This window comes from Schistocerca piceifrons, chromosome 6 (assembly GCF_021461385.2).
Source record: "Schistocerca piceifrons isolate TAMUIC-IGC-003096 chromosome 6, iqSchPice1.1, whole genome shotgun sequence".
Lineage (NCBI taxonomy): Eukaryota > Metazoa > Arthropoda > Insecta > Orthoptera > Acrididae > Schistocerca > Schistocerca piceifrons.
The window spans coordinates 149,432,724-149,455,907 of record NC_060143.1 but is presented as its reverse complement, the minus strand read 5'-3'; the positions used below and the strand labels follow the sequence as shown (position 1 = coordinate 149,455,907).

Here is a 23,184-nt window from a genome sequence, read left to right as displayed (position 1 = left end):
GGGGATGGTTCAGTCTGTTACTGTTACTCTGAGGCCAGTCCAGTATAATAAGTTCTAGTCAACAATTCGAACTATTTACGTAACAGAACTAAGTGTAAATCAACAAAGGGGCATTACTTCACTTCAGTGTTACCTTATAGTATGGGTCCCTCACAATATAAAGTCTGAGTGATCTGCCTTGCCTTTCCAACTTTTCCCAGTCAATCTTCCTTTCCACCATGCTTTTAAGAACTTTGCCTACTGAGCTAAGTACTGAACAGCCATTGCTTCATTGTAACTATTACCTATACATATTGCATCATTCATTTTTTTTTTTTTTATTTGTGCACAGAGTGCCTGACTGACTTTCCCTTTCTGTCTACACAACATAGTGCAACCCTTATCGTCAGGCAAACATTGTTCTTGGCCACTCATTGGTGTGATTTTAAATTATCATTTTAATAACTGTAGACCTCATTTTTCTCTCTATTTGCTTATGCTCAGCACTGGATACATCCAACTCGGGGAAGGGGGGACGCCACAGGGTTTGTCCTGCTAGAAATGTATCACGTTACTGTTATTTCATCAACAGGTTTTTTTTCTCTTTTCTTTTTCTTTTGCAAAAGCTTTGAGGTATGATTGGGTACATAGTATTTATAATTTTTAAATTTCCATTTACTGACACGATTCATCTTACATCGTAACTGCATTACTTGGCATACTGACAGTTTTCAGATAGTGATTTCCTGAGGGCGTAACAAATAGTTAGGTGTTTTAACTATATTTGTCAGAATTTTTTAACTTAAAGGAAATCATCATTATTATATTTGGTAATGCTTTCAATGTGTTTGCCAACTCCGATATAAACAAAAGATACTATGTAAGATACAGTAATATTTAATCATTCTATCAGGGGGCAGGAAAGGGGGTGAAAGTAACGGTTTCACTAACAATAGCAAGAACTTCAGTTGTCATTTTCAGCATAGCTAATTACAAGTACTGCTAACCCCCCCCCCCCCCCCCCCCCCCCCAAAAAAGATGGTATGCTACACCTGTGTGAACTGCTTCTCAAACTAAGGAAGCAACTGGCAGTAAGTTCCAGGTAAATAAAATGATAATGTAAAACCAGACAATGCAATAAAGTGAAAAACCCATCTAGCCAATACCAGTGGTGAAACGCATCTGGTTGGGCAAACATATCTATATTTCGCAAAATGCTGCCACAATATTCATCATACCAAAAATTTCAAACCCAAACAGTAATGTGGGGGCATTAACTATAACAAATTATTATAAATCAACCTATTTGTAAAGCATTATAAAAGGGCACAAAGAAAAAAAGGGTTGTCGCACAGCCATGAGAAATTAACTGTGTATTTTCAACAGTACCAATACCTCTTACAGTCTCTCATGCACATTACAGTTTGCAAATGGATCCACAAACCACACAGTAAATTACTGGGAAAGCCTCAGGATACAAAATGCAACCAATCATGTAAGAATTGCCTGCAACGGTTTGGAGTTTCTTTAAGAATTAATCCCATAAGTTGGCATGCTCACATCACCTTATACACCAGACAAAAATATAATAATGGTATGCATCAGTTTGATGTAACCTTAGGGATAGAGAAAAATGAGCAGGTGCATTACTTACAAGACTAGAGTGTAACACCATTAAATGTTTTACATAAGATGAAGTACCACCTGGTGTGTGACACAGAACCAGGATCGTGTACAGCAAAATCCTCTCAGCAGCTTCCATCTCTAATTGCAGTGGAAATAACACGGGAAATTGTTGGTCCTTACTAAGTACATTTCTTTCTATTCTTGAAATCTGACAACCATTATTCTAGAAGCTTATCACAGGACATTTTTCGCAGTCACTCAGTTTTCCATCGACATGTGGTCTCAAAGTTTTCAGACCTGTTGATGTTGGTCCACATCCACCATTTAGGTAATTAAACAGATGATTAAATTCTCATTAATGATTTCCCCAAATGTACATCTGTTCTGTGAATCAGATCATTTTTTCAGCCTGTATGAACTGTTGTGCCATCACACCCTGTGGTAAATAATTTTCAAGAGAAATACCACAACCAGTCAGAAATAAACTAATAAAAATTACATCAGAACTTCCAGAAATAGGAGTAACATGGCTGATGAAAACTGTACTAGGTTCTTGAATTACGCAGTGATGCTCTTCTTATTAGTAATTTCAAGTGCCAACTTATACCTCTCCTCCGAACACCAGCTAATCATGTCCTCACCAGTAGGAAACTAGTTGGTTGGAAACTCTCTAGCTATACCAAATATAGGGCAATCAAATAGTCATCTTGTGATGATTTTTTCTAGCTGAAGTCAAAGTTTATCAACACACTGTCACAAAATAACACAAAAATTATAACAGCTTGATAATACATGTTAATTTTGTTGATAACTGTAAGAGTGATTAAAGGACACATTGAACACAGAGAACAAGAGCTGAATGTCAGAAAAATGGCACAGAGTGATGGGGAGAGAAGATAGGTGAGTGGCAATGGCTTGGCTTAAGTGTTCTCCCAGTATTTAGTTAAAGGTGACAGCTGTTGCACGAGTAGAAGATCTTGAGCAATTTAAACCATTCTTTTTTATAATTCTTTAATCAAGTAGAGGTATTACATTTGCACCATGGCACGTTGTGTACTATACAAAATTAACTCAGTAAAAATGTGGTTTCTTAAACATTTAGACCAACTGTGAGTGCGTGCATGACTGGAATATATGAATCAATCTGCTTTCTTTATTCCCCTTTTTTATGACCCTAACGTCTACAGTCGCATGATTTGAAAGAAAAATTCAAATTCTTCCACTCACCCTAATGTTTTGTTGTCATAGGCACGGCACAAGATACTGTGATAAATATGCTGCACTTAATGAATCAATCTGCTTTCTTTATTCCCCTTTTTTATGGCCCTAATGTCTACAGTCGCATGATTTGAAAGAAAAATTCAAATTCTTCCACTCACCCTAATGTTTTGTTGTCATAGGCACGGCATAAGATACTGTGATAAATATGCTGCACTTATTCAATTCTTATATAATTCACACTGTGGACCTTTCTTAGTGTGTTAAATAAACAAGCACTGTAAACTTTGCACATATCAACTGCAAAGGTGTGAAGTTCATATTTAAAATGAAAAAAGTGCAGTACTTAAGCAGGTTGTACCAACATATATAACATAATAATGGCCGGAGGCAAAATCAGATAATCATTAATAAAGAGAAAAGACTAGACAGCAAACTTAATCATTAAGAAAATTACAGCAGCTAGAGTGTCATAATTTATAAAATTATCAGTTGAAAAAAAAAAAAAAAACTACAGAGATAACGATGTGGTTTGAAGCTCATTCTTCAGTATTACAGGAACAATTTATATTAGTCAATGCTGCAGAAATTGAGATTCAAATCATGTTCTATGTTATGTTTCTCCATGATGGGGATTCAAGATTTTCTAATCATTTACGCGTGTCTATTTATTTCTTCCAGTATGGTAACAGGACTGGGTAGGGAGGATCCAAATAGCAGTAGTGTACTAAGCAAGCATTCAGCTCCCTCATGTCACATTCTAGAGCACATTCAGCAGCTGGCTAAGGGGTGCACCGAAGATGGCCAGTTCTGTGCCCACCGATGTACTCTGTTAGCTTAGTTATGGAATTCATTTAGGACTACCGGCCAGTTTTAGTACATTTTTGAAATGTTAGTTCCTTTTTCAAGTACACAAACAGATGTTGGTATGTCCTAGTATGTATATAACAAAAGTCACATGCCTTGAACAAATACACAGAGCATGATCATCAACATGCATATCCTTAGAATGAAAAGCCAGAAACCATGCTCACATACTTGCTTACAGAATACCCACACATGGCTCTAGATTAGATTTATGACGAGGAAGTAAATTCATCCATTTATGTACTTGGAAAAGCTCAAAATTGGCTGGTAATGCTAGATAAAAAAAACTCATTTTAACTGAACAGCCTTGTAGAGTGACATCTTTCTTTCTTTCTTTCAATTTGTGAATGTGTCTTGATGTTACACATGTTTCAATTTTGGAAAAATTTATTGGAGTTATTAAAATTGAGGAGTGGTGTTTTCAGACATGAACAATTTATCAAATCTGTTGTAACGATCAATTAATAACCTCTGTGTGTTCTCCTTTTCTTTGTAATGTATAGGGTCAGTCGTTTTCCTGTTGTGCTTGTGAGCAGGTGATTTGTAAGCATGATTGCAAAATACACGGTTGGTTATTGTCAAAATGTGACTTTAGTGTTTTTGGTCTGGGAATACCAGCACCAGACTTTAGCTCTCACAACAATGATATATTTTATTAATAATAATTGCAGACAGTTCTTTAAATCCAAACCATTAGCACGCAAAGATAGACAAAAGCATGTAATAGATGTGCAGGATGTTTAATAGCTCCCACAAGGACACACATTATTATTCTGCAGAGGTACGAAAGAACCCCTGCAAACAAAAATCTTTGACAAACATGTATTATAATCACAGAATAAGTTAACATTCTATGCAAAACTGTCATCCTGCACACCCTAAAGCACACAATACAGCCATAAAAGTACACAGTAAAATAATTAATCAATTTGTCTACAAAGATGATAGAGTTATCCTACCTTAGACCAGACCAGACCCGACCAGTATCCCAGCGACAATGTGAGGAAGGTTGCAAAGGCTCTGCATAGCAACAACAATGCTCCACTGAGGTGCCAACTATTAAAAAATTTTCCTTAATCATCATCATCCCCATGTAATTCCAATACCAAATGCCACAGTATTACCTGTTCACTGATATGAGAAAGCCCAACATAGAACACACATGCCAACTGTGACACAGTAAAGAGAAAAGACACTATGTTATGAGTTACCAGTTCCTTGTGTCAGTTTTGCATCCAAATGAAAAATTTAAAAACACCTACCAGTAAAAATAAAGTATTTTGTACAAGGGATCTTCTTTTATCTGAAAGAAGTGTCACATGTTTATCCCCCTGAAGGATATATCTGTTAAGCAGTATGCAAAAGAGAAAAGGGCTCAATGTTCCCAAATACCAAATAAGTAAAAAATTGTTAAGTGTAAATTTCTCAAAAGAATTTATTAATTGTTCTCCATTGTGAACAAACAATTACAAAATTCATACAAAAACTACTTCCATTTAAACTCTCGCTAGAAAAAAAAGGACACGCAGACAAGAATGAGAGAAGCATTCTCAATGAATATTTCTGTCCACCTTCTTAGCCTCTCAGTAACATAAACTGAGAGAAGTTAGCTGCCAAGAGTTAGTGAAAATTCTTTAAATGTAGCAAATATTGTGTGAAAGAGTTTTGACTAATGAGGGATTTTTCTTCTGTGAGAGTGTCTTCTCAGCAGATTCTCCTTCCAATAACTGTTTTAATTGCAAAAGCAATCATTTAATAGGTCTCTACACATAATTTTTAAAAAATAATCATATTATATATTTTTGGTAGAAGTAAGCTACAACTTTCCTCTCTGTTCTTTGCAGCTTCTCCATAATGCCATGTATGAGTGTATTTGCAAAAATTGTTCATCATGTGCATTAGAAAAATATGGATGTGTGTGTGTGTGTCTCATTTAGTTAAAAAAAGAAGAAAGAAAACCATGCACTCGGTCCCACCACCACAATTCTGTTTGTAACTTTCCTCATAAATATCAAAATAATTAAATGGGGAAAGTCAAACTGCTTACCAACCAAGTCAAAACTCTTTCTCTACAAGAAACCATCTGTGCAAACCATGGTGCAGGAAAGGGAAAAAAATCAACAATGACACATGATAAGCTGACCCCACAAGTGTTTCTAGCGAAAGCCAAATAGAACAAAAACATAGGCAACTAAACAAAATACCATATTAATAAGGAAAAAATGCGCTACAAAATACAAAGCTACTAGTTCTTGTGTATACACTTCCCAACTTTACCACTTATGAAGTAAAATGCACCCCTGTCTTTAAATATGAGGATGGTATGTCACATGTGAAAATAATAAGCAGTACAACAAGACACAGTGCTGTAACCAAACAAAGAACAAAAACATTTAGAAAAATCACTTAATGTCCTTTACAACATTTCAAATTAAAAAAATGATGACAATTTCATTTTCTCTACACAAGTTTCCAATTCACATAAAAGCTTCAAAATGATTGCCTCTGTTGAAGAACAGAAATAACTTTAAGTACTATATGAAGGATATATGTCAGCATCTGGCAAGAAATTGCATGTTAAAGAATGTATGGTTCACACATACTAATGTAACACCCAGAGCATTTTATCAGAAATAAAGATAATTTGGTAATTCTGAAATGCTGGCAGAAATCATTGCACAGACATCATTCTAGTTTCTGGGTCTTGCCCTTTGGAATGCAGGGAGCTATCTATTATCACTGACAACATAAATCATGAAAATACTGCTGTCAAAAATGCAGTGTGTGCTATTTCTTAAACACAGTGAAATAACAACCGCTATTAACACTATAGGTGGGTTAATACCAAAGCTAGGTGGGTTAAGACTGAAGCAGTATGGAACAACTGAGCAGCCGCTGTGGACAGACATACATATTAAAGTATTCAATTCCTTGACTACTATTACAAAATGTGAACCATACATATCAAACATGCTAACAGACCATGAAAACATGTCTTTAGAACCCAGAGCCAATGAAGATCATACAGAAATTTTAACAGCTGCACCCCTTCCAGCACCATTACACAACTAAATTGCTCAAAACGAACTATTTTAACAATAATTTTCACAAAAATTTTACAATTTTCATATATAAATATATCAAATGAGACAATAATGGCATGCCGTGCACACAGATTTAAAAAAAATAAGGCTTATATTGTCATAAATTTTAGAACTCAACATATAAGACTACTGATTTACATTTCCCCTATAAACTACTGGCATTCATTAAAACAATGTGCAGATTGTCTGTCTGAAAAGTTTTACCATGGAAGATTTCCTTCCCCAAATCACGGTACTGTCACAGCCACTAATAATTATTCTGAATGAAACAGTTCAGCAGCCTGAATGAGGGAAGGGCAATGGAAATAACTCACTGTAAGGAAGTCCTGAAGACACTATTCTTATTTTCCATTGTTCTCTATGTGAAATCTCCAGTCTGACAACTCATATTAATGACACAAACTAAATCTTTCGTAAACTATCTAAAAGAAAAAAAAATGAGGCACATGGCAATCCCACATGAGAGGATAAAAGCACAAGGACAAATTGCAGTTGATAAAGAATTGGTTGTTGTTACCGAATGGGATGGTTGGAGAAGAGGATGGCATGGATCCTTGGCCATTAAAGGTTTACATAAAAAATACTATATAGAGTACAATATTAATTAAGGTTAGAAGTAGTTAATATTAAGGCACAGTGTGATAAGAGTCAGGAGCATGAAACCACAAATTTAACATTAAGTCACCTGTTCCACATTAAATAGGAGGCAGTTTCGTACCCAATTCACATATATATTTATATATAAAAACACAAGGAACTCTTACTTGGGCAAATGTCTTGTTAGCATAAGGAAGACCCAAGCTGAAAATGTAATTTGTATCAGTCATATTTTGTACTGTCTTGTTATACAGCTGAAGAGCTGACCAGTAAGAAGTGCATTCATTTTCTAGCACACAAAAAGTCCAAGCTACTTTGATGTAATTACTAACCTATTTAGAAAGCGGTAGAAAGGCAGACAGTGCTGATAGAAGAGATCTTATGCTAAATGAAGGATTATGTACAAAAATATAAAATATTCTTATTAATTGACTTTGTTAAATGCATAACAAAATAGGTGTAAGGTCCACATTTTCAGGAACACTGTTATACAGCTGCCTCAGACTGACATTCAGAACATCTGGGAAGTACTAATCAAGAGGAATATCTCTGATTTAAGAAAAGTGTGACAACAGGAGTATTTCATTGAACTTTATCACTATTGTAGGGTCACTACAGCTCCAAGAGAAGTTTTGTCTATGGAGTTGAGACAATCAGGCTTACAACCAAGAGCATGTTACATCAATGTGAAGAACTAAAGGGGGCCAAAACTGGAATGGCTTTGAAGATGGAATGGCAATAGTCAAAATTATGTTCCTAGCTCCATCGTTAATAAGGGAACTAACCTGACCTCACATCAGTGCAATTACAACAATAACAACAGAATAATTATTATTTTGTTTCTAGCCACTACACACACCCAAGACCTCTTAAGGACCTTGTGAAACATGATTTGAAAATCTCTTGAAAAATGAAATAATAAACATTATGCAGAACAGAACTAAAATCTGTTCGTTCTATTCGAGGAATGTTAAGTACAGTATAATCTCTACAAATAACAAACTGGTCAGAGTAACATAATCCACTTAAAACAGGAATTCCTTTTTTTTCTGGACACAACCTATCAAAATTCTAATTGGAATGTTTAATGAGCCATCATTTCCTTCCTCACACTACAACAAAAAGTTCACTACGATACAGCTATTTTGTTGTATCTGAAGATGATAAATAGCCTCAGACCAAAAGAGGAGTCATGAAAGTACACATTATTTAATATCTGCACACTTCCATTTTTAGGAGAAACATTTATACTGAAATAACCACTCCCTACATGTCATGGTCAAGTAACACTTATTTCGAACACACTATTTGGACGGACATGTAAAATTTATGTTTAAAAGTTCACCTATACCGTTTTAAACATACCAGTTTATTAATGCAGACACACAGAGACAAGAATGCTAAACAATGTATCACATGAGGTGACATCTTTCAGGTACACTTGTCTCAACCATCAGCTATTCGTAAATTGATTACCCAAATATTGCGAAAGAGTAGGCACGCAGTTTAAACGTTTGCAATTTACACCTCATGTCAGAGAAACAATTGGCACACAAATCTGCAATTATTTATTCTATATTCAACATTCCCTCCTCAACATTTCTGTCCTGTGGGAGGAATGAACACAAAAAAGCGAGAATTTCATTTCTGCCATCTCTCTGTATTTATATGCCATATTAATATCACAATGCTGAATAAAATGGTGTCTGGTATGCCATAGCAGCAGCAGGGTGGGGCACAGAGGCTTGTGGATGGAAAACTGTCGTAGCACCACTTGTCGGTGGCTGCCACTGGCGTTTCACTCCTGCTCCCTGAAGGTCTGCAGGGAAAGCTTGCTCCCAGGACCGTTTTAAGCCCACAAGTGCAGCTGCAGCACCCATTCCTGGGCCTGATACCAACTGAGGCAACATGCCATGAGGAGGCGGCGGGTGTTGAGCAGGTGCTTGGGGTGGAGGGTACTGAGGAGGGGCTGCAGCTTTATAAGGACTTGGAGCAGAAGGTGCAGGTGTTGCAGCCTGTGCCTGGAGAGCCACTGGCAATCTCGGTGGAACGTTCAGAAAAACGAGACCCGAAGTCATAGCAGGTGAAGTGCCAGGAAATGGAGAAGCGTGGTGAATCAATGGCGCGTAAACTGCTCCGGTAGGCGTGTGTAGGGCTGCCTTAGCACTGGTCGGAGGAGGGGGTAATGCGGGAGTGGAGGGCCCAGGTCCAGAGACCGCTGTCGGTCCACCTACACCCCCACCATTCATTTCGCCCCACGCACGTTTGGCGACTGCAGCCGCTGCTGCCGCAGCTGCGGCTGCTGCCTGAACGTGGGCTTGTGCTTGTGCCTGCACATGAACGTGAGCATCTGCTGCTATTGCAGCTACAAGCTGTTGCTGTTGCACTTGCTGCTGCTGTTGCTGTTGGTGTTGTGCTGCAGCTAACTGATTCATAAGCCAGAGAGGGTCACGGTGAGCTGCCGCAGCTGCCACAATGAGGGGGTGAGTTTCCCACGCAATCGGGCCTGCGGGAACAGCCTGTGGTGGAGGGAGGGCTGGTGTCAGAGCGTGTGTCGGAGTATGAGGGTGGGGCAACATACCGGGGGACAGCAATGCTGCCGCCTTGGCCGGTGATACAGCACTTGTTGGGATGCCTCCTGTCAGCACCAAGTTCATATCTTCCCCAGAGCACTGGAACACTTCGATGTACCGCTGCTTCTTGCCGAACGTCATGTAGCGGTGGTGTTTCTGCTGTGCCGACAGGAATGCACTTTGCTCCGAGTCCATCTGGATGAATGCCTCGCCAGACGGTTGACCCTGCGCAGTTTCACTTATTACAGAGTAAGCATTAACACACAAAAATGTGGTACTTGAGAGACAGAAGGATTAAGGAAGTCGAAAGAATCTATTGTAAGCAGTAAGTGCAGCAGCCACTGCCAGTCACAACAAATCACAATAAATAAGATGGAAATGAAAAATATTTAGATATTTTACCCTCTCAACTTTCGCCTTTTCATCAAATCTGTACTGTATACAGCGAAACCCCTCTTTTCTTCTTGTGAAGGTATTACTTTCAGGAAAATTTAAGTGGCAGGAAATTATTTTATAAAACACCAACTTGCCATATTATTGACTGTACTGCCCTTTTACTTTAAGCATTTTATCTTACATAGTTTTCATAATTCTTGAACACAAAACCCCCTACTCAAAATTGTAGTTTGTTTAAATTTCACCTGGTGAAGTTTACATGTGGTTTTGTAATTTATAAATGCATTCTAAAATACATCTGCAGCAGAAACATTTTCTTTGCAATCAATTCTACATATTTATCTGCAATGTACGGTCCACCACTGTCACATCACTATCACACCAATGGTAACATTATCTACAACATGCATAACATCTTGCAGGAGACATTCCAACTGGAACTTCAACCTGATAGCAGTCATTATTTTTACCTAGATATAGCAGAATACAAAATCAAATAGGGGTAATGCAGTAGTAGGTTTAATAATGAATAAAAAAAGGAGTGCGGGCAAGCTACTAAAAACAGCATAGTGAACGCATTATTGAGGCCAAGATAGACACGAAGCCCACGTCTACTACAGTAGTACAAGTTTATATACCAACTAGCTCTGCATATGACGAAGAAATTGAAGAAATGTATGATGAAATAAAAGAAATTATTCAGGTAGTGAAGGGAGACGAAAATTTAATAGTCATGGGTGACTGGAATTCGAGAGTAGGAAAAGGGAGAGAAGGAAACGTAGTAGGTGAATATGGATTGGGGGTAAGAAATGAGAGAGGAAGCCGCCTGGTAGAATTTTGCACAGAGCACACCTTAATCATAGGTAACACTTGGTTCAAGAATCATAAAAGAAGGTTGTATACATGGAAAAAGCCTGGAAATACTGACAGGTTTCAGATAGATTATATAATGGTAAGACAGAGATTTAGGAACCAGGTTTTAAATTTTAAGACATTTCCAGGGGCAGATGTGGCCTCTGACCACAATCTATTGGTTATGAACTGTAGATTAAAACTGAAGACACTGCAAAAAGATGGGAATCTAAGGAGATGGGACCTGGATAAACTGAAAGAACCTGAGGTTGTACAGAGTTTCAGGGAGAGCATAAGGGAACAATTGACAGGAATGGGGGAAAGAAATACAGTACAAGACGAATGGGTAGCTCTGAGGGATGAAGCAGTGAAGGCAGCAGAGGATCAAGTAGGTAAAAAGACAAGGGCTAGTAGAAATCCTTGGGTAACAGAAGAAATATTGCATTTAATTGATGGAAGGAGAAAATATACAAATGCAGTAAATGAAGTAGGCAAAAAGGAATACAAACGTCTCAAAAATGACATCGACAGGAAGTGCAAAATAGCTAAGCAGGGATGGCTAGAGGACAAATGTGAGGATGTAGAGGCTTACCTCACTAGGGGAAGACAGATACTGCCCACAGGAAAAATAAAGAGACCTTTGGAGAAAAGAGAACCACTTGTATGAATATCAAGAGCTCAGATGGAAACCCAGTTCTAAGCAAAGAAGGGAAAGCAGAAAGGAGGAAGGAGTATATAGAGGGTCTGCACAAGGGCGATGTACTTGAGGACAATATTATGGAAATGGAAGAGGATGTAGATGAAGATGAAATGGGGGATACGATACTGCGTGAAGAGTTTGATGGAGCACTGAAAGACCTGAGTCGAAACAAGGCCCCGGGAGTAGACAACATTCCATTAGAACTACTGACAGCCTTGGGAGAGCCAGTCCTGACAAAACTATACCATCTGGTGATCAAGATGTATGAGACAGGTGAAATACCCTCAGACTTCAAGAAGAATATAATAATTCAAATCCCAAAGAAAGCAGGTGTTGACATGTGAAAATTACTGAACTATCAGTTTAGTAAGTCACAGCAGCAAAATACTAACGCGAATTCTTTACAGACGAATGGAAAAACTGGTAGAAGCCGACCTCGGGGAAGATTAGTTTGGATTCCATAGAAATATTGGAACACGTGAGGCAATACTGACCCTACGACTTATCCTAGAAGCTAGATTAAGGAAAGGCAAACCTACATTTCTAGCATTTGTAGACTTAGAGAAAGCTTTTGACAATGTTGACTGGAACACTCTCTTTCAAATTCTGAAGGTGGCAGGGGTAAAATACAGGGAGCGAAAGGCTATTTACAATTTGTACAGAAACCAGATGGCAGTTATAAGACCCGAGGGGTATGAAAGGGAAGCAGTGGTTGGGAAGGGAGTGAGACAGGGTTGTAGCCTCTCCCCGATGTTATTCAACCTGTATATTGAGCAAGCCGTAAACAAAACACAAGAAAAATTCCGAGTAGGTATTAAAATCCATGGAGAAGAAATACAAACTTTGAGGTTCGCCGATGACATTGTAATTCTGTCAGAAACAGCAAAGGACTTAGAAGAGCAGTTGAAGGAATGGGCAATGTATTGAGAGGAGGATATAAGATGAACATCAATAAAACCAAAACGAGGATAATGGAATGTAGTCGAATTAAGTCGGGTGATGCTGAGGGAATTAGATTAGGAAATGAGGCACTTAAAGTAGTAAATGAGTTTTGCTCTTTGGGGAGCAAAATAACTGATGATGGTCGAAGTAGAGAGGATATAAAATGTAGACTGGCAATGGCAAGGAAAGCGTTTCTGAAGAAGAGAAATTTGTTAACATCGAGTATAGATTTAAGTGTCAGGAAGTTATTTCTGAAAGTATTTGTATGGAGTGTAGCCATGTATGGGAGTGAAACATGGACGGTAAATAGTTTGGTCAAGAAGAGAATAGAAGCTTTCTAAATGTTGTGCTAAAGAAGATTGCTGAAGATTACATGGGTAGATAACATAACTAATGAGGAAGTATTGAATAGGATTGGGGAGAAGAGAAGCTTGTGGCACAACTTGACCAGTAGAAGGGATCGATTGGTAGGACATGTTCTGAGGCATCAAGGGATCACCAATTTAGTATGGGATGGCAGCGTGGAGGGTAAATATCGTAGAGGGAGACCAAGAGATGAATACACTACGCAGATTCAGAAGGATGTAGGCTGCAGTACTTACTGGGAGATGAAGCAGCTTGCACAGGATATAGCAGCATGGAGAGCTGCATCAAACCAGTCTCAGGACTAAAGACCACAACAACAACAACATCAACATCAACATCAACAACAACAACAACACATGATAGGATAGATCCACTTCCTTACAGCAGCAGTTTGAGATGGTGGACTCCTTAACCTCCATCCAAGTCTCTGTTTTTTAGCTCAGAGCTTCCAGATTTGATACTTACAGAGCATCAGGTTCTTTCTAGGCACAACTGAACTGAATGAGTTCTGGACAATGATTTCCAATGGCATGTTTTGAAATTATGGTTAATGCCAAAATCTGAGGGTTGCAGCTTGCTGGTTCAGTTTGATGGCAATAATTCTAGCTGTAAAATTATGTTTTTATAACGTGCAGTGAAACAATGCACCCCAGACGACATCTGCTATTATACGCTCACATTTTATGTCAAATGTATGAGACAATTTTTCAAAAAGCTCTGAAGACTACCACGTTTAAGCAATGTTTCCACATTTTTAAAACAACGTGGTTATATAATTTGCCATGCACAGAGTGGTTCATCTTTCCCGATTCATCAGCACTCTCAACTAAAATTACTGTGAGATGAACTTTACTGTGGTTTCTCTCAAGGGTAATTTTCAGCTTTAAAGGCAAGTGCCTTATTCAGAAGGGCACTGAAGAAGAGACTGGTTTAACTGATGTCGATAACTTATGATACACAATTATATGTAAATACTTTAAACTCAGCATTCTGCCATTCACTTCTACATTCACACTATTTTCTCCCCCAGACCATATTATACTGCTGCTTCAGCCCGTCAGTCCATCGTTAGAAGCAGAGAAATCCTTGACACTGGCCACCTTCAGCATCTTTTCATGTATCATCATCCCATTCACTGGGATGATTGAAGGACAAACTGTTTGAAACCAGTTTTTTTTTCTTTTAATAATTTCCTCCAGATCCACATACTTTGAGTAACTGGCATATTTTTCCTTTTCACATTTGATTCTTTTTTATTTGCACTTTCCAATAAAAATCTTCTAAGTAGGGAAGATGTTAATTCCAGGAATGTAAAACAGAGTATCTCATAGTAGAAATTCTGGCACCAATTAAGGGTTCATTCACTATTATTTACAAGACAAAAACTATGGTTTCACTGATCAACAACTTGAGTGAATTTCTGTTGATATTTTTCCTATTTCTGCCTTTCCATTACGATTTGCTTTACAAGGGGAGAGAAGACAAAGCATAATGTATTTCATACATTTTTTCAAGCTGGCATATTACCTATAAGCTTATTCTCTCAGTCTCTTATTGAAATGATTATGATCACAGGGTCTGAAGTTTATTATCAATAACTGGACAAATAGCCAAAATAAAACACATTCATGATAGATAATCAAAATTAATACATTTGAAATTAAGATCAGCAGCTGCAGCATTTTAATAATACTGTAATACCTTCAGTAAAATAATTCATTGCCAATGTAATTCATCATTAATTCAGAGTATTTCTCTCGGTAAATTAAAGTTGTTAAACCCCTCTATAAGGTGATAGGAGAGATGTCTGTAACTAATGAGCTATTTCACTACTCACACTTTCCATAATTTTTTAGACAGTGGTGTGTTGTTGAATAGTTTCCCATCTGAGTAACAGTAATATCCTCAGTAATCACAATTGGGATTTCTGAAGAACTGCTCAGTTGAGAATTCCTTTACACAATCACTAACAAAACTTTACAAGCATTAAATAACAAAATAGTATGAACTGGTATTTTCTTTGATGTATCTGAAGCATCTGACTGTTTGAATCACAAAAAACTGTGATTTTATGTAACTGACATTATAGCCCACCAATGGATAATGTTGTCTAGAAACAGAAGACTGCAGTATTTTTACTTAAAAATTCATCTAATGTAAGCAGGGGTGATTTTTCTGAATGAGGAGATATCACTCCCACGGTTCCACAAGGCTCAATCTTACATCTGCTATTCTATCTAATACATAATGACCACAATGAGCTCTTTTTGCAGATGACTAGAACTGTAATCAATCCAAACAAATATACAATAACAGAATAAATAGTAAATAATGTTCTTAAAAATAACTGAGTGGTTTTCTGCAAATGGTCTCTCTCTTTATCTTATCTAAAAAACACAAGATAATCAGTTCTGCACATCTTGAGGCAATACACCAATGATAAGTGTAGCACATGGTGCAGAAATAATAACTTGGTGTGAAGTTCAAAAATTTTAGTTGTCAATATTGTTGTTGACCATTTTGTAGTTGTCCAAAAACATACATTATGGAACTCTTAGAACAATTCAGTTCAGCCACATTTCTGCTTCAAATCATAGTAAACCTTGAGGAGAGAGAAAGCAGTAAGTTGTCATTTTGTGTATTTTCATTCAATAATGGCATATGGAATACTTTTCTTTCTTTAAGAAAGGGAGTCTTCATTACTGTGCAAGGAATTATGTACTTTGACTACTGCTTCACTGTATATTGATTACAGCATGAAGCTCGTTGTAAATAATCCACTACTGTTCAAAATGAACTCTGATCTACACGATTACAATTCCACATGAAAAAGTGATGTTCATTATTACAAATTAAGGTCATCTTTAGCAGAAGAAGGGGTGCACAGCATTGTCACCATAATTTTTGATCAGTTATGAAATTATGAAAAATGTCTGACAGGCATCTAGTTAAATCTGAAAACAAAGTGAAACCGTTGATCCTTGACAGCTCCTATTCCACAGAAGAATTTCTGTTTTTATTGTGTGTAAAAGGTGCTGGGCTGCAATTATTAATCTGTATTTTTTTTAAATAAAACAGAACAACTGCTAACAAGCAGTTAACTTATTGTCATATTTATATGATTGTGTAATGTGAATGTAAAGCAACTCGTTCCACATCATCTTGATTAATTGTATAACTGATTATTGGAACAAACCAACCAATTAACCCTCCAACCAACCAACATGAATGGTTGTCATTTTGCACTCACAAAGTCACAATCACTCATTTTTATTTGCTATTCATACTACTTGTTCACAGACTTCATTTCATCATCAAAATATGTTGGAACTTACAAGATGTCTATCTATCCTTATATAACAGACAGTAACTATCTTTTGCTTCTGCATATATTTTTGTGTTACACATTCATCAATGTAAAAGGTGTCAACAGAAATTTAACATTATTCTAGACAGATAGCTACTGTACGGTGCATGGCAGATATTCATAGATCAAAAAGTGTGAAATCAACGAAGTTTCAGAACTTTGAAATGAGTATGAACTTCAATCTACTTATGGTCCTGTAGGAAACAATGTCATTTTCTAAACAATACAGTACACAGCAAAGGGATAGAGAAGAATCTGTGAGGTGGTTAGCAAATCCTAGACAATACAGAATCTCAAATGAAACACACTGAAGTGCAGCCTGTATCTACAGAACACAAACTAAAGATATATAACAACATTTAAATCCTATTTCTGGAAAATGCCTAGGATGTTAAGAATGAGAAATTACAAGTAACATTTGATGGTTAAAGTAAGCCACATTTAAGATTTCTGCAATTGTGAACAGGTTATAGATCCACTGAACTATAAAAAAAAAAAAACAATGAATTAGTGCTGTTCTTACAAGGATTATTGTATCAAAGTTCCAAAAGTGGATATCTTAATCTTGATACCTTTCCATCTAAAATACAGGAAAATTTGTTTAAGGTAATTACTTTTAAAATAAAAAAAAATAATGGTCCAACTTGTGACCTTTCAGACACTTTAGTATGTTGTGTGTATAAGTCCAGATGATGAGGGGGGGGGGGGGGGGGGGGGGGGGGGGAAATCATGTCAAACTTGTAATAATGCACCATCTTAAAGTATCATGTTTTATGGTAGCTACTATGCCACAAAACATCACCTCACACTTACAGAATCCATACTGTAGTTACAAGTGGCTATATATAAGATGTCACTATGCTGTTTCACATATTTATACATCCAATTTGTCATTATTTTGGATGTATCTCTCACTTCCTTGTGGCATCAGCTAAATAATAAACACAAAAAATTGTAGAACAATATGCTGTACAACAAATTGTCACCTTTTATCCAATGAACATTAAGGTAACACAAATAATTTGTCAGTCACTTCATTTACTGTTACTTATAACTATTTTACTGTGAGCTGATTTAAAATAATGTTGACATGCACTTAAATGATTAAGCTGATCACATGTCGTGTAATACATTTGCCTTAAAATAAAACATTTCTGCTCATAGTATAGTGATACAGCCAACAAGACAAGTGTAATTTAAATAACAGTGCCAATTAACACTGTATACAAAGCTTCATATTATCTAAATGCCGTATTTCTTTTTTTAAGTCATTTTTATGCACCACCAATTGGATTCAGACCTATGGCAGGTCTTGGTGGTAAACACACACAATATCCTTTCACTAATTATGATCTTCATCATACTACCTTTACAAAATATATTGGTGCAATTTTTTCTCATCTACTTCTGTTCAGGAAGCATAGCATCTGTTGGAAGGGGAATAGGCTACTGACTGTGCAATGTCTCTCATTAGGAACATAATTGCTCCAGTTTCCCACATTCTTTACACTGTGTAAGTAACACAAAGCAAAAATATCTGAGACTAAATATTATATTAAGTGGAAGTCGCAAGTCTTACCTGTGCATTATAGACCATATGGACCCCTTGAAAGACAATACTTTTGGCATGTTCTCCCAGAAATTCCAGTATATGTTCAACCTGAGCTTCATACGGAAGCCCTCGCAGTCTTATGCAGTCTTTCCGAGTCCCGGAAGTAATAATGTGCTGAGGGAGTAAAGGCACTTGTGGAATTTGTGCTATTAGTGGCTGTTGCTGCTCATACGTTTTAGGATCCATGGATCGATTCAACACCTGTGACAATGAAAAATTGAACAAAATTTGATAAAAACATTTAAATAGTCATTTCTTAAGACACTGCTAATTGAAAGTGATAACTGTCAGATTGATAACAGGGTTCTAGTAAATACCGTCAAAACACATTTGTGGGGAATTCATGAAGTCTGCAGGAAAGCCATTTACATAATTTTAAAAATTAAATATCGTGTCCCAAAGTCATAGAGAACCGCGGCACAAATGTATTTTGCGAGCCAAGTGTCATTAAATAGACTGTTTATCTTGTTGACATCGTAATATTTTGTCTCCTACCACACGATGCTGCTTTGTAAGAAATGAAACATACTTCGTGCTTTACGCTCGCGCTGCATATGAAAAAAAAGAAAGATTTTGAGCCGAGCAACCGAAAGTGTTGCAGAAAACAAATTGCTGTGTTGTTAAACATAAGGATACAGTCGTATGTTCCCCGATCGTTGGCAGTTTCCTCAGCCGTAAGAAACCGTGCCATCCAAGGTCGTACAGGAGAAGGCTAACAGAATGGGAAACACTTGTCATACCACGTACTTGATCCAATATGTGCAGAGTTTCCCGCAAAACGAATATCGGTCGGCATGGCGCCTACATAAGCTGCCCGGACGCCCCATTCTCCTGCTATCACAGTCGACCCGTTTAATGACGCCTAATGCGTGCTGGATCTCTCATCTCTGACGTCACCGCAAGTGGCTTGCTGCGTGGCGGTACACTGCAGGCAAGCGGGCGTTCCTACCGACCTTTTCCTCACCATATCCCCTGTTCCCTGTCCTGCTTCCTTCCATCATCTGGCTGTAAGGTGAACTGACCAAGATCCGATTACGAGTTAATCAGTCTACTCTGCATCTTAACTATCTCGAAGGCCTCGAGCTTTTCATGCTTCAAAGCTGTCTCTTCCTTATTTCCACTTCTTCCTATAGGTCTCGTTACTCTGCTCCGCGAGGAAAGCACTACAAGGCAGGGCCCTACACGATATTCTCAGCTTTGGACGTCTTGTAGCAGTAATAATAATAAAGTTATGTTTGCACAATATCAGGCCAGTCATGCAGTACTTACTAACAAAAAGACAGTCACGTTGCTCTAAACCTGAGGGGAAAATACAGTACGAACTGGCAACCCGCGCGGTCTCAGGCGCCTTGTCACGCCCCGCGCGGCTCACCCCGTCGGAGGTTCGAGTTCTCCCTCGGGCATGGGTGTGGGTGTTGCCCTTAGCCTAAGTTAATTTAAGTAGTGCGTAAGCTTAGGGACAGTTGATCTCAGCAGTTTGGTCCCACAAGACCTTACCACAAATTTCCAAATTTTCCATCTGTTGAGGGGGGGGGGGGGGGAGAGAGAGGGAGAGAGAGAGAGAGAGAGAGAGAGAGAGAGAACATGAACAGGCAACTGACAAATAGAAAATGTAACGTAATGCAGTGGGCATAAACAGGTAAAAAAATTCTTTCGCTACATGGCGGGCGACCCAACGATGAATAGGAGTCAGTGATAACTAGAGACCGGATTATATACATTTGCATGTTGCATATGCATCTGCATATTTGGTTCCTTTTCACCGGTTATTGTATATTTTAACTAAAAACGAGTGACGATGCATATTTCCGCTCTATGTTTATAACATTTTAAAAATTTAGACGGGCGATATCTAGCTCGATCTAGTTTTGATGTCTCACAGATTGACCGCGACCTTGAATTGCGTGCAATCGCTAACCGAGAGGCCACTGCCTAGCGAAATCATAACAGAAAAGAAACAGGAACAGAGTCAATTCTCCTGCGCCCGCGCCCCCGGTTAAACCCCTCCGCTGCCATACTATAAGCGTCGACAACAATTGAAATAAAGTACGCAAGCTTTTAGTCGCACGTCCAGTTTCTGTTTAGCTTTCTATTTACTCTTACACAGATGAATGTTTTTACGACGTGTAGTGTGTGACATCTTGTGCGCCTTACCACACACACACACACACACACACACACACACACACATAGACCAGCATGTCAAGACAAGTCTTCATATCGCAGGAATTTTGAAGAAAGATTCAAGACAACAACTTCTGACAGCAGCAAGTCAGATTTGTCCAAAGGTAACCAAAAAAGTCGGTTTAACATGGATCTATGTGAAGCATTTACTGCAAGCTATATTCTTCACAAACTTGCAAATCCTATCCTCAAAGGCTACCTGCGCAAATATTGTTTAAATCAAAATATATCAGATGAATCACCACTGGGTAAAAATTACATACCGACAGTTTACGTAATTAGAAGAAATACACAATGATATCAAGGACAGAATTATCTGGATTTCAGTTGACGAAATCCAGACAATGTGGCCATTACACTGAAAATTTAATTGTTAGTGCTTTAAAAGAAGAGCCGCCTCCTCCCTATTTAGCGGCCTGCACAGAGGTTGAAATTAAGTCATTCTACGATCGCCAGATTTGTGAATGAGGGTATTAGAAAAAGATTTCCAGAATCTTCTGCAGATGAAAGGGTGTTAGTATTTATTTCAGATGCTGCTCCTTTTATGATCAAAGCAGGAAAAGCCCTCTGAGTATTTTATTCCAATTTCATTCATGTGACGTGCTTTTCTTACGGAGTACATCGCCTTTCTGAGGAAGTACGTTCCACGTGTGTGAATGTAAGTAAACAGATTTCATCCACAAAGAACGTGTTTCTAAAGGCTCCTGCTCGCATCAAAACCTACAAAGAAAAACTAGCAAATGTGCCGTTACCTCTCGAACCAGTGGTAACTCGTTGGGGTACGTGCGTCAAAACTGTGTTTTACAATGAACATTTCGAGGCCACTAAATAGTAGCAAACGACTTCGTTAGTGCAGAGGCTTTGGCAGTTTGCTAGTGCAAGGAAGCTTTTAATGATTCCGGTATTTTAAAAAAAGACATTGCTGTGACTGGCTTTCAGGGTGAACATTTACCAGAAACAATAAGTGCCAACAAACCACTCAAATTCAAATGCTGCCCAGTTACCTCAGTTGATGTAGAACGGTCTTTTTCTGCTTATAAAAATGTTTTGAGTTATCGAAGATACAGTCTTACTGCCGAATATTTGGAACGGTACTTGGTTGTATAAGCTCACAATAGTAGAAAAATGTAAAATAAATTGTAAATGATGCTTTGGTCCAATAGTATTAATTAAAAGTTCGTGCGGTTCAAAAAAATTCACAATTGTATGTTGCTTTTTAAATTAAATATTACGGGGTTTTTGGGCGTGCCCCTCTGCGTGTGATACAATCTGGAAATTGGGCCCATACATATCGATTGTTTCGCCACGACTCACTCGCATCGCATCAGCCTGCTACTGACAACTATAGCAAAGAAGGAACAATTCTGGAACACGGAATGAGCACCCATTTTGCAAATTTTTAAAAATTAATCCCAGAAAGGCCTCCTTACTAACCTATACCAGAAAGTCTTCAGAAAATGATACCAGCGTTCTAAATGTACCGATTTTTTGTTGGTCGGCGATCTCCCTCGTAATTGATATGCACAGGTTCGACTTTGAGATCTAATGCACACAGTAACTACCACGTTTTTTATTATTTGATTGCATATTTCGACACTTTTCATGCATATCTGAAGGTTTTTATGATGCATACAATCCGGTCTCTAGTGATAACCAATCGCAGCCAGCACGGCGCCAGCAGGGGTCGAAGGGGTCGGGAGTGTGGGATGCAGGGAGGGTGAGAGCAAGGAAGGGGGCAGTAATCCTAATGAAAATTCGTCCAGCTTACGAACATGAAATACGAAGGCCGCAAGACTAGGATTTTTGTGTCCTAAAATACCGCGAAAACAATTACTAAAATGACCTGAAAATATCGATGAATTACGTAAAAATTATATAAATTATATGTAAAGTGAGTTATAAAAATAGCTAGAGTAGTGAAAAATTTTGTAGGGGGTTGGGTCTTAAATTATAAAAAAAACTACTTATTTCAAATCGCCATTTGCTGAAACAACTGGAGTGTGCATTCTAATATTTTCCTATAGTTTCAAAAACGTATCTACGAAATAGAAGATCGACACATGAATATGGACAGTTAAGTTTGGCACAATATTGGTGCACAATATAAATATATATCTTTCAATACCATTAACTGGAAAGATATAACAACAGTAAGCGACGAGACAACGACAATGAGATGAGGTGTAAGTTTATTGCCATTGTGCACGAGTAAGTTTCCGAGCAACATTGTTACGTTTTTCCCAGAGGCACACGTACTGTTTGCTGTTGCCATCATTAAAGGAGTGAACTGTTTGTTAAACACAAAACTATAAAAATGAAGTAAATTGTTAAAATAGTACAACAATATAGAAAATTAAGCAAAATTACATTTACATTTCTAAAGTCAGAATTTCCGCAGCTCGTGGTCTGACGGAGGCGTTCTCACTTCCCGAGCACGGGGTCCTGGGTTCGATTCCCATCGGGGACAGGGAGTTTCACCTGCCCCGAGATGACTGGGTGGTGGTGTGTCTCTCTATCGTCGTCATTCATCCCCATTACAGTCGGAAGAAGGCAACGGCAAACCACCTCCATTAGGACCTTGCATAGTACGGCGGTTGCAGGTCTCCCACATCGTTCCCTTACGCTCTGTCAAGAAGGATGGGACTTCATTTCCATAGTCAGAATATTTGGGATTTTAGTACTTTGTAACAATGCGTGGCTCATACGAAAAAAAAAATGAACTGAAGCTGCCGATCGAATGAGTGACGAAACAACCACGTAAGTAAGCGGTCTGTGTCTGCATCTCCATGCCATTAAATGGT

The 23,184-nt window shown here is 38.0% G+C and overlaps 1 protein-coding gene across 7 annotated transcripts in view; it reads right to left on the bottom strand.

Annotated features, from left to right (window-relative positions):
- LOC124802840 (RNA-binding protein fusilli) overlaps positions 1 to 23,184 on the bottom strand; it is a 499,044-nt gene that overhangs the window by 21,227 nt on the left and 454,633 nt on the right. For 5 of the 7 annotated variants that reach the window (XM_047263852.1, XM_047263857.1, XM_047263855.1 and 2 more), the window contains exons 11-12: positions 18,167 to 18,400; positions 9,973 to 10,189 (exon numbers count right to left, since the gene is read on the bottom strand). In XM_047263852.1, the coding sequence (XP_047119808.1) occupies positions 9,973 to 10,189; positions 18,167 to 18,400 (451 nt within the window). Of the gene's footprint in view, positions 1 to 5,100; positions 10,190 to 18,166; positions 18,401 to 23,184 lie in introns of those variants that run through there. The other 2 variants (XM_047263851.1, XM_047263850.1) reach the window with 1 other exon arrangement.